The 11399-nt window shown below is 37.6% G+C and overlaps 2 protein-coding genes across 2 annotated transcripts; both read left to right on the forward strand.

Annotated features, from left to right (window-relative positions):
- The first annotated feature begins 2445 nt into the window (after positions 1-2445).
- Positions 2446-7191, forward strand: LOC141775933 (signal-regulatory protein beta-2-like). Its single transcript, XM_074649673.1, has 4 exons — positions 2446-2488; positions 2617-2946; positions 3087-3431; positions 7175-7191. The coding sequence occupies exons 1-4, from the start codon at positions 2446-2448 to the stop codon at positions 7189-7191; spliced, it is 735 nt and encodes a 244-aa protein (XP_074505774.1).
- A 776-nt stretch (positions 7192-7967) lies between these two features.
- Positions 7968-10162, forward strand: LOC141775934 (signal-regulatory protein beta-2-like). The gene is made up of 4 exons (XM_074649674.1): positions 7968-8025; positions 8155-8484; positions 8730-9086; positions 10155-10162. The coding sequence occupies exons 1-4, from the start codon at positions 7983-7985 to the stop codon at positions 10160-10162; spliced, it is 738 nt and encodes a 245-aa protein (XP_074505775.1). The 5' UTR covers positions 7968-7982.
- Positions 10163-11399: the final 1237 nt, after the last annotated feature.

The raw sequence follows: 11399 nt of genomic DNA on the forward strand, positions 1-11399 counted from the left end.
ACTCGGATGACCCATAGAACCCTTTTTCATTCACATATCTTGAGGTCAGAGGTCAAGGGACCCCTTTGAAAATGGCCTTGACAGTTTTTACTCGCCAAAATGTAGTGTAAGTTTGGAGCATTATTTAGCCTATTTCCCGAGAAGCTAGTATGACATGGTTGGTACCACTGCTCCTTAGGTTTTCTAGTTTTATATGATGCTAGTATCTTCACTAAAGCTTTAAAACTGAACCCGCTATAACCTAAAATTCACAAGTTGCGTTAATGCGTTAAAGAAATTAGTGGTGTTAAAACTAATTTACGCATTACTATCATGTTAACTTTGACAGCCCTTATTATTTAAAAAAAATATATTCGTCTACATTAAGATTATCAATAAGGCAATTTAATAACAATCGTATAAATAAGTGTGGTGTTCCTCTTGCCTCTTTATAAAAGTTAAAACAGAGAGTGAGAAAGTTAGAAAAGCCTCTATGTACTGACACTTTAGTTTGAAGCTCAACCACAACAATGCTGAAGTTTCCATGCATCATTTGTTTGTCAGTGGTGACTGTGAATGTGTGTCTATTTGTGTCTGTTTGTGTGAAAGTAGAAATGGTGTTATGGCTCGTTGTCAACAATATATTGACCCTAAACAAACGTGCTGGTCCCTATAAATAGATAGGTTGTTGGTCGTTCTATTTTCTTTCTCTTTCACCTTTCAAACAAACCGCCACTCTAACTCTTTGATAATTATTTTGAGGCCAGAGTTTGTGGTGTTGCTCTGGGCTGCATTATATTATCAGGTGTTCCTGTCCATGTTATAGTGGGGGTGTCGACCACTGCACATACTGTATGGTGGCCTACGGTTGTTTTATATTAACCACCTTGTTAATCATTGCATTGTTTTATTTGTGGTTCCCTCCCTCAGATAAAGATATGCAGGTCAGAAACTGTAAATCGTCTCCAGGCGAATGTAATACTGTGAGAGCGTCGCTCTGCTGCTTCCTCTCCCCAGCCCTCTGAAAAGAAGTGATGTGTGTATAGAGGATGGATGGTTTAACAGCCCTCCTCTGTGGGCTGTGCTCTTCCTGTTCAAGTGATTGACAGGCAGAGTGGGCGGGTCATCATTGATGATGTGGAGCATCTGAATTGGCTCACACAACATTTAAAATGGCTCCTCTATCATCGTGTATCACTCTTGCAAATGGCTGGATGCATCTTTTTTATATGCACACAGATCAATCTGATCTATAAATCTCTGTTTAGTGCTACAGACATTGTTGTAGGATTTCCTGTTAGGCCTAAATACATAGGCCTGTATATTTACAGATAAATAACATGTCATGCATTTATATTCAAAGGTTAGCTATTGAAAAAATTCATTGTAAATCTTTCGTTTGTTGAATCATTTGACTTTCTTTAAAAGATGACAGTGATGTAAAGAGATATATATGTTATCAAATCCAATCTAATACAGAGGACACTCAATGGTGTGAAGAACACACAAACAAAGGCTTAAATTGGCAAAGCATTTCAAGCTCGGCACTCTTCCTTAGAAAGCATCCCAATCACACAATCCAGACAAACTGTTCATATTTTTAACTGCATTGTTTTGGACGTGTCACACACTTGGTGTTCTGAAGGATTTGGCGGCATCTAGTGGCGTGGCTGCAGATTGCAACCAACTGAGTACCCCTCAGCTCACTCCTAGCTTTCCAAGACTGCGGTAACGTGAGCCACAGAGTGCAAAACCGTGGTAACGCCGTTCAACTCCCCTCAGACGCCAGCATTACCAAAACAACACTACTTTGGGAGCAACAGAAGGCAGACGGCAGTTCACGTTACCGCAGTTTCACGTGTTTCAGAGAATTATGATGGCCTTCTGGTTTCAGGTGATTATACACTAATGAAAACACAGTTAGAAAACATAGTAAAAATTAAAAAAATGCAACTGCTATCTAGTTTCTATCTAGGCTACAACCTTCATACATATGGTAGTACAGGATAGATAGATAGATAGATATACCCGACTACTACGACTAACAGAAAAAATATAAACATAGAATAACTACTATATATATTGTGCAAATTACAATGTTTTGTTTTTAAATTAAAAATAATAATAATTGAAGTAGTACAACAGTGAATGAAAACAAAATTTCGTGCAGCAGATTATTTTTGGGTAACTGTAGTTCACATTAAGATCAAATCATCTGTTGATGTTACTCTCAGTGTCAGTTGTAGAAAACCAACATGAAACAAATACGTTGGTGTTGTGTCATGTGTTTAAGCTGGGCAATGGGTGGTATTATTTCCACTGGTGGTTTAGTGAAACACTAACATAACGAGAGGCCAATCGGATTGCTCTGAAATTGTTCCCTCCCACTTCATATGATTACATTAAGGCAAATCGTCTTCCAGTACGATCTAATTTAACTGCAGTCTCCAGTGGATTAACCAGAAAATGATGATCGTGTTTTATTTTCTGCTGATGCTCAGAGTCGGGCGTAAGTACATGTAGAATTGTCAGATTTACTCAAGATATATATTTATAGTTTTGACAGTAATTTAGCAGCACATACATGATTCTTTCTCTGTCATTAATCACTGATCAATGCTTCTCTAATATTTTCAGGATGCACAGCTGATCAGATCTTGGAGATAAAGACTGTTGGTGTTGGAGATGATGTGACTTTGACGTGTCCTTACCAGAAATCTCTGCCCAAAAAATTTTTGTTTTGGGTCAGACTTGTTTCTGGAAACTTTCCTGAATTCTTGGGAGGAACATTTACTTTTGATATTCTGGTTGTTAATAAGGCTCCTCGCTTTACAGCAGAACAAGGACCTGGAACATTTCTTCTGCATATTCATAAAACAAAGCCAAGCGATACTGGAGTTTACTACTGTATAAAAGTAAACCATCTCAAAATGACATTTTTGAATGGAACATTTCTGAGAATTAAAGGTAAATAAAATACAGAAAAACGTTTCACATTCCTTAAAAATGTAGTCATTATGCTTACATCAAACATTTATAACAACAGATTACATAGTTTAATTTGTGAGTGAGTAAAGCATGTTTATTTTCATCTTTGTATTTCCCAGGACCAGACCCTGATATCACCGCAGCCCCTCCATCTGATCCGGTCCGTCCAGGAGACTCAGTGACTCTGCAGTGTTCAGTCCTCTCTGACTCTGAGAGCAAAACGTGTCCAGGAGAACACAGTGTGTTCTGGTTAAGAGTCGGATCAAATGAATCTCATCCCAGTTTAATTTACGCTCATGGAAACAGTGCTGGATGTGAGAAGAGCCTCGAGGCTCACTCTCAACAGAAATGTGTCTACAGCTTCTCTAAGAACATCAGCTCCTCCGATACCGGGACTTATTACTGTGCTGTGGCCACGTGTGGGGAGATATTATTTGGAAATGGAACAAAACTGGACGTGGAAGGTAAATGCAGATCATTTCCATATTAACCATTAATAATCATTACTTTTGATTCTGGTAGAAACAATTAAAATCAAGTATCACAAAACAATTGTTCCTCCTGCGTTATAACTAGGGCTGTCAATCGATTCAAATAGTTAATCGCACATTTTTTATCTGTGAAAATGGCCATGACAGCTTTTCCACGCCAAAAATTAGCACAAGTTTGCAGCGTTATTTAGCCTAGTTTCATGTGATGCCAGTACCTTCACTCTAGCTTTACAACTGAGCCCACGACAACCTCCGAAAGATCGGTTGCGCCAATGCATTAAAGAAATTAGTGCCGTTAAAACGATTTTGCATTGACACGTTATTATCGCCTTAACTTTGACAGCCCTAGTTATAACATCTTGTCAAAATAGTTGTTAATTTTCATTATTTGCTCCTTTTCATATTGTTTCAGGACTCAACATTTGGGATCTGCAGAAGGCCAACGCAGTTCTGATTCTGTCATGTGCAGCTTTGGCTATAAGTCTGATTGTTATTGCCTTCCTGATTTATACCATCAAGATGAAAACGTGTGATTGTTGCAACGGTAATAGAAGTTTCTCATACAGTATTTTGCAAAAGCTAACTTTCCCAGGATTACTGATTACTGATTTATGTAAATGAACCTACAGCGTCTTTCTTCTTATAGCTGTGTTTTTATTTCATAATACAGCTGCAACAGCCAGTGGTCATCACCAAAGTCAGCAGGTAAGGAATTTAAAGAAATGTTGTCTATATATATGTAAATGTTAATGCATGCTGTCACATGACGTTTTTCCATATATTTTATTTATATAGAGAGATGAGGACTCATTGACCTATTCTGCTCCAACCTTCACCAAGAGGAAAACTAGAGCAGAGAGAAGAAAGGTAGAAACAGCAGAGGGAGAGACGATCTACACTGATGTCAGGACTTGAGTGATAGATTAACAATCTACTGGATCTGCTAGTTAAAGATAGACTGTTGTAAATATGCTGCTTCACATCAATTTCACTTCTGATATCGGTAACAGTATTGTATTTAGATAACCTTAAACATGTTTCATGTATCATTTTGACATTATTTTCTGTCCCATCTGTTTGCAATCACCGGATGACTTTTTTTTAACAAAAGGGCATGAATTATCATGATGCAAAATGTAATAGTTTTAATGGCTTTTGGTGATATTCTACGGCATCTCATATCTATTTGTCTGTTTTTAAGGTTTTTCAGGTAAAACTTTAGTTTTTTCTTTGCTTTTATAATGGCATAGTTTAACTTTTAAATGTTTACTCATGATATGTTTATTTTGAAAATAACTTTTATAAGTTAGCATCTAGTATAAGACAGTAAGATTGATTGGTTTTCTTGTTTAATGTTTGCAACACTGTAGAAACAAATAAAATACTTTTAAAGTAAGAGACCCAAACAGCGTCATCATTTTATATTGCTTAATGTTTCTTATTTGTGCTTGCTCATGCTGATCTCTTACCACACTTAAAATCCATTGATTTTAAATCTTTTATTGCTATTAAGACTTCACATTGCAAACATGTTACTCACATTTGCTCATGAAAATAAAAAACAAACAGACTTTGCAAATAGATTTTGCATGAATAAAATTCCACAGGGTTCAACTAGTAGGCCTGTAATGCATTTTAGCACTTCACGTTTCCTCGTCTGAGAGTCAAAGGGTTTTTGGTAAGTTGCATGAAATAAGGTCTGTGGTTAACACAAGCTTAAGAGATTTTATTGTTTTGTTCTACAATATAAAATACGACAGTAAATATCCCACTCGAGGATTTTGAAGCCTTAACGTGTCTTCAAAAAGGCGGTTGCTAACAAGTGGCTAAATGAGACTACTAACCGTCATCACGCCGACACGTCCACCTTTACTTTATTTTCTGTAATAATCCAAAATCCAATGGAAGAATCTCATTGGCTTTTTGTCGAGGGAACACAGGGCGATGCTAACTTCCTGGTTGGCCTACAAAAATACGTCATCCCTGCACCACTCTATCACTACTATAACAGCCAGAACCAGGGTCGTGTGTAGAAGGTAACCCATGAGTTGGGAAACTCATAAGATGGTTAAGATTAGGCATTGATCTCGAATGGTTAAGGTTGGGATAGGTCGTCGGGCAACGAGTCTTGTGAGAGTTTTTGCCGCATTGTGCAATGTGCAGGTTACCTACTACTGCATTTACCCCTTTGAAAAATCATAAAGTGGGCATGTATGTAAAGGGGAGACTCGTGGGTACCCATAGAACCCATTCTCATTCACATATCTTAAGGTCAGAGGTCAAGGGACACCTTTGAAAAAGGCCATGCCAGTTTTTCCTCGCCAAAATCTAACTTAAGTTTGGAATGTTATTTAGCCTCCTTTGCAAGAAGCTAGTATGACATGGTTGGTACCAATGCTCCTTAGGTTTTCTAGTTTCATATGATATATCTTCACTCTAGCTTTAAAACTGAACCCGCTAAAACCAAAAATTGCAAGTTGAAAGAAATTAGTGCCGTTAAAACAAATTTGCATCAACGCATTATTATCGTGTTAACTTCGACAGCCCTTATTATTTAAAAAAAATATATTTGTCTACATAAAAATGTTATCAATTAAATAACAATCATATAAATAAGTGTGGTGTTCCTCTTGCCTTTTTATAAAAGGTAAAACAGCAGTGCAAGCCCAGCTTCCTGAGGCTAAAACAGAGAGAGAGAAAGGAAGCCCCTATGTACTGACACTTTAGTTTGAAGCGCAACCACAACAATGCTAAAGTTTATATGCATCATTTGTTTGTCAGTGATGACTGTGAATGTGTGTCTGTTTGTGTGAAAGTAGAAATGGTGTTATGGCTCGTTGTCAACAATATATTGACCCTAAACAAACGCGCTGGTCCCTATAAATAGATAGGTTGTTGGTCGTTCTATTTTCTTTCTCTTTACACCTTTCAAACAAACCCCCACTCTAACTCTTTGATGATTATTTTGAGGCCAGAGTTTGTGGTGTTGATCTGGGCTGCATTATATTGGCAGGTGTTCCTGTCTGTGTTATAGTGGGGGTGTCGATCACTGCACATACTGTATGGTGTCCTACGATTGTTTTATGTTAATCACCTTGTTAATCATTGTATTGTTTTATTTGTGGTTTCCTCCCTCAGATAAAGATATGCAGGTCGGAAACTGTAAATCGTCTCCAGGCGAATGTAATACTGTGAGAGCGTCGCTCTGCTGATTCCTCTCACCAGCCCTCTGAAAAGAAGTGATGTGAGTATAGAGGATGGATGGTTTAACAGCCCTCCTCTATACGCTGTGCTCTTCCTGTTGAGGTTTTTGACAGGTAGAGTGGGCGGGTCATCTTTGATGATGTGGAGCATCTGAATTGGCTCACACAACATTTAAAATGGCTTCTCTATCGTCGTGTATCACTCTTGCAAATGGCTGGATGCATCTTTTTTATATGCACACAGATCAATCTGATCTATAAATCTCTGTTTAGTGGTACAGACATTGTTGTAGGATTTCCTGTTAGGCCTAAATACATAGTTCTGTATATTTACAGATAAATAACGTGTCATGCATTTATATTCAAAGGTTAGCTATTGAAAGAATTCATTGTAAATCTTTCGTTTGTTGAATCATTTGACTTTCTTTAAAAGATGACAGTGATGTAAAGAGATATATATATATATTTTTAACTGCATTGTTGTGCATGTGTTACACACTTGGTGTTCTGAAGGATTTGACGGCATCTAGTTGTGTGGCTGCAGATTGCAACCAACTGAGTACCCCTCCGCTCACTCCTAGCTTTACAAGACTGCAATAACGTGAGCCGCAGAATGCAAAACCGTGGTAACGCCGTTCACTTCGCTCAGAGGACATCCTTACCAAAACAACACTACTTTAGGAGCAACAGAAGTCAGACGGCAGTTCACGTTACCGCAGTTTCACGTGTGTCAGAGAACTATGATGGCCTTCTGGTTTCAGGTGATTATACACTAATGAAAACACATTTAGAAAACATAGTAAAAATTAAAAAATCCAACTGCTATCTAGTTTCTATCTAGGCTACAACCTTCATAAATATGGTAGTACAAGATAGATAGATAGATATACCCGACTACTACGACTAACATAAAAATATAATAAGAATAACTACTATATACATTGTGCAAGTTACAATGTTTTGTTTTTAAATTAAAAATAATAATAATTGAAGTAGTACAACAGTGAATGACAACTAAATTTCGTGAACCAGATTATTTTTGGATAACTGTAGTTCACATTAAGATCAAATCATCTGTTGAGGTTACTCTCTGTGTCAGTTGTAGAAAACCACCATGAAACAAATACGTGCTGTTGCGTCATGTGTTTAAGTTGGGAAATGGGTGGTATTATTTCCACTGGTGGTATAGTGAAACACTAACATAACAAGGGGCCAATCAGATTGCTCTGAAATTGTTCCCTCCCATTTCATATGATTACATTAAGGTGAATCATCTTCTGATACGATCTAATTTAACTGCAGTCTCTCATGTGGAAAGAAAATGAAGATCATATTTTTTATTCTGCTCGTGCTCAAAATTGGACGTAAGTATTAGCCACATTTACTCCACATATATATTTAAATTACATTTGTCATCTTCATGCAGTAATATACAGAAAGCATATGAATGTATCTCTGTTGTTAATTATTACTCTGTTTGATTTGATTTTCAGGATGCACAGACAATCGCATCTTTGAGACAAAGACCATTGGTGTTGGACAAAATGTCACTCTAACATGTACCCGCCAGAGATTATGGCATGCAACATACTTATTTTGGATCAGGGTCGTTTCTGGAACCTTCCCTGAAATATTAGGAGGAACATTAGCCTTTGATAGCGAGGTTGTTGAGGAGACTGATCGCATTACAGCAACACAAGAGCCTGGAGCATTTGTTCTGCATATTACCAAAACACAGTTCAGCGATACTGCGGTCTACTACTGTATAAAAGTGAAACGAAGCAACATGACATTTTCGAAAGGAATATTTCTGAGAATCAAAGGTAAATATACTCCAGATGCCTTAAAAATTATATAATTATACATAATTTAACAGCAATGTTACATATTTTAGTGTTTTTAAATGTTCTTACTAACTTTTATTAAGTTGTTGTATGTTTGCATGATTCATATAGAAGTCACCAGTCTCTTTTGTTTAAGAATAGATCATTGTAACCTCAACACCTATAATTTATCATCATTGAATTGAGTAAAACATGTTTATTGTTTCTTTATTTTTATTTCCCAGGATCAGAACCTGATATCACTGCCGTCATTCAAGACTTTCCATCTGATCCGGTCCGTCCAGGAGACTCAGTGACTCTGCAGTGTTCAGTCCTCTCTGACTCTGAGAAGAAAACATGTCCAGGAGAACACAGTGTGTTCTGGTTCAGAGCCGGATCAGATAAATCTCATCCCAGTTTAATTTATGCCCAAAGAAACAATAGAGATGGATGTGAGAAGAGCCTCGAGGCTCGCTCTCAACAGAAATGTGTCTACAGCTTCTCTAAGAACGTCAGCTCCTCTGATGCCGGGACTTATTACTGTGCTGTGGCCACGTGTGGGGAGATATTATTTGGAAACGGAACAAAACTGGACGTTGAAGGTAACTGCATCATATTTCTATATAATGGTTAAATTATCATAATATTAAATAACGTAAATAATTTATTACTATTTATTAACTTTAATTATTTGTTTCTTTAATGTTTCAGTTGGCAGCCCGTGTGATTCACAGAACGACAACACGATTGTCTTTCTGTTATGTGCTGCTTTGGCTATCAGTCTGATTGTTATAGCCTTCCTTGTTTATGCCATCAGGAAGGAATCCTGTAATTGTTGCAACGGTAAGAGACATTACTCTATCTATTAAAGCACTAGTACAGCCAGAAAAAACCTAGTGGATGTGCTACATGATCCAGGGATGGACTGGGTCTGAGATTCAGCCCGGGACTTTGAGATGTAGTGGCCTTTTCTTTTATGCGAGTGGCCAATTGGGCTTTTTTAACCCTAATACACCCACCTCAGTATGTATTTATGAAAAGATGTGGCTGTTGACGTGAACTCTGATGTCTGGGTGCAAGTGAATGCAGCAAGAGATGACGCTGCCAGCTGCCACTCCGTTTTCTACCGGCCCGGCAGCTTTCTATGCAGCCTCTCCAGGTCCAGACTGCTCATGACTTTTTTTCATTGCTGAATGTGTGTGTAGGGTTGCCAACTTCGACTGGTAGAAATATTGAACTGCTGCAGATGGATAGTGGCGGGCTGTTTAGCAATAGTAACTCGTTTTAGTAAGGCTATCACTAAATATTCAATCTGCATCACATTTTTGTGTGTGCCAGCTGCGTCTTTGCGTGGTACAGGCACACCGTGACTACGCCATATTATCAAAGTGTGTTTCCCCAAAAGCTAACATCATTTGATTCATTTGTGCTCTGTATAAGTCAACCTATAGTATCATACATTTACAATAAAGTTAAATCCATCATTTTTTACTAGCTGTTATTCATCTTTTTTTAATAATACAGCTGCCGCCACTCTGCAAACAAATGATGGAACAGCCAGTGCTAATCAGCAAAGTCAACAGGTAAGGAATTTAAACTGTATAAAAGCAATTTTTATGATTATATGTGCATGTATTGGAATCCGCTCACTCATGATTTTATTTCCTCAGAGAAATGAGGACACTTTGGTTTATTGTACACCAGTCTTTACCAGGAGGAAAGCCGGCAACGCAGGGAGAAGGAATCAAAGAAAGGAAGAGACGATCTACACCGATATCAGGGCTTTTGTGAGGGATCAATAATCCAAATACTGATTTGCTAATTGGTCCAAAAATAACCATGTTTAATAGTTTTTCGTAATAGCCTGTAGCATTGTGTATTCCAACCATGTTATTTTGTTTCATTTTTTGTGCATTTTATTAAAGTTTTTCATACAAAAAAATTCTGCCCCTTTTTTGGAAGATTCATTTTGAAAGAGCGGTGAGAAGAGTTCAACACAATTGAACTAAAAGGAGTTTATATTTGTGTGCACGTGTTGTTTCCTTTCTTAGTAAACAAACTTATATTATGACAAAAGATACCACATCTACAATGAAATTGTAAATAGAAATGAACACCTGTTTTCTTACAGTACATACAGTGTGTGTTAACTTTGAAAAGACCTTCAGTTGCAATCACTGCAGGATGCATCTTACTGTACAAAACTGATCTGTTAACACATAAAATCCAAATTTCTTAATTCAGTACAAATTAACTTTCTTCATTGCCATCAGCACATCACATGCAAGCATTGTACTCACATTTGCACCTGGAAAACAACAAAAATGCAACTACACAAATAGATTTTGCATGAAAATAAATAAACAATATAATAATAGCAAGAAATCAGAAATCAATCTTATGATACCGCCCAAATCTATCAGACAAGACTTATAAACACCAACCTTTTCATGATGACACACACAGACTCACAAGGTGAAAACAATACTAGCTACACGCTGCCGTGGCTGGTGATTAACAGAGCAAGCTTAGTTTACTTCAGGTAAAAGGAGATAGCTCATCATTGCATGTTGATTACCAGCAACGACAGATTTTACCTTGTGAGTCTGTGTGTGTGAGTCACCAGGTGTTTATATTTCTGTCTGTGGAGAGATTTTACTACCGAAATAGCATCACAACTGTGCAAGATGCAGTCAAGAAACTTTAAAGGTGTGTAGTTGAGATAAAAATGAAGGCTGAGTTTGAAGATGGGTGTGGTCCAAGCAAAGGCGCTGGAAGTAGAGGGTAGGAGGTGGGGATGAAGCCCCTCCCCCCACTTTACACACATGGCCCGATTTGGCATCTTGGCTGGTGTGATCCCATCTCAAGATGGTCATTTCATCCAGCTTTTTTTCATACAAAGAAATGTTACCTCT

This window comes from Sebastes fasciatus, chromosome 10 (assembly GCF_043250625.1).
Source record: "Sebastes fasciatus isolate fSebFas1 chromosome 10, fSebFas1.pri, whole genome shotgun sequence".
Lineage (NCBI taxonomy): Eukaryota > Metazoa > Chordata > Actinopteri > Perciformes > Sebastidae > Sebastes > Sebastes fasciatus.

Excerpts from the sequence above, each read along its gene's own strand:
- LOC141775933 (XM_074649673.1), top strand. The coding sequence starts at position 2,446 with ATGATGATCGTGTTTTATTTTCTGCTGATGCTCAGAGTCGGGC. Across the intron at positions 2,489-2,616 it reads GCTGATGCTCAGAGTCGGGC|GATGCACAGCTGATCAGATC; the intron begins GTAAGTACATGT and ends TAATATTTTCAG. Across the intron at positions 2,947-3,086 it reads AACATTTCTGAGAATTAAAG|GACCAGACCCTGATATCACC; the intron begins GTAAATAAAATA and ends TGTATTTCCCAG.
- LOC141775934 (XM_074649674.1), top strand. The coding sequence starts at position 7,983 with ATGAAGATCATATTTTTTATTCTGCTCGTGCTCAAAATTGGAC. Across the intron at positions 8,026-8,154 it reads GCTCGTGCTCAAAATTGGAC|GATGCACAGACAATCGCATC; the intron begins GTAAGTATTAGC and ends TTTGATTTTCAG. Across the intron at positions 8,485-8,729 it reads AATATTTCTGAGAATCAAAG|GATCAGAACCTGATATCACT; the intron begins GTAAATATACTC and ends TTTATTTCCCAG.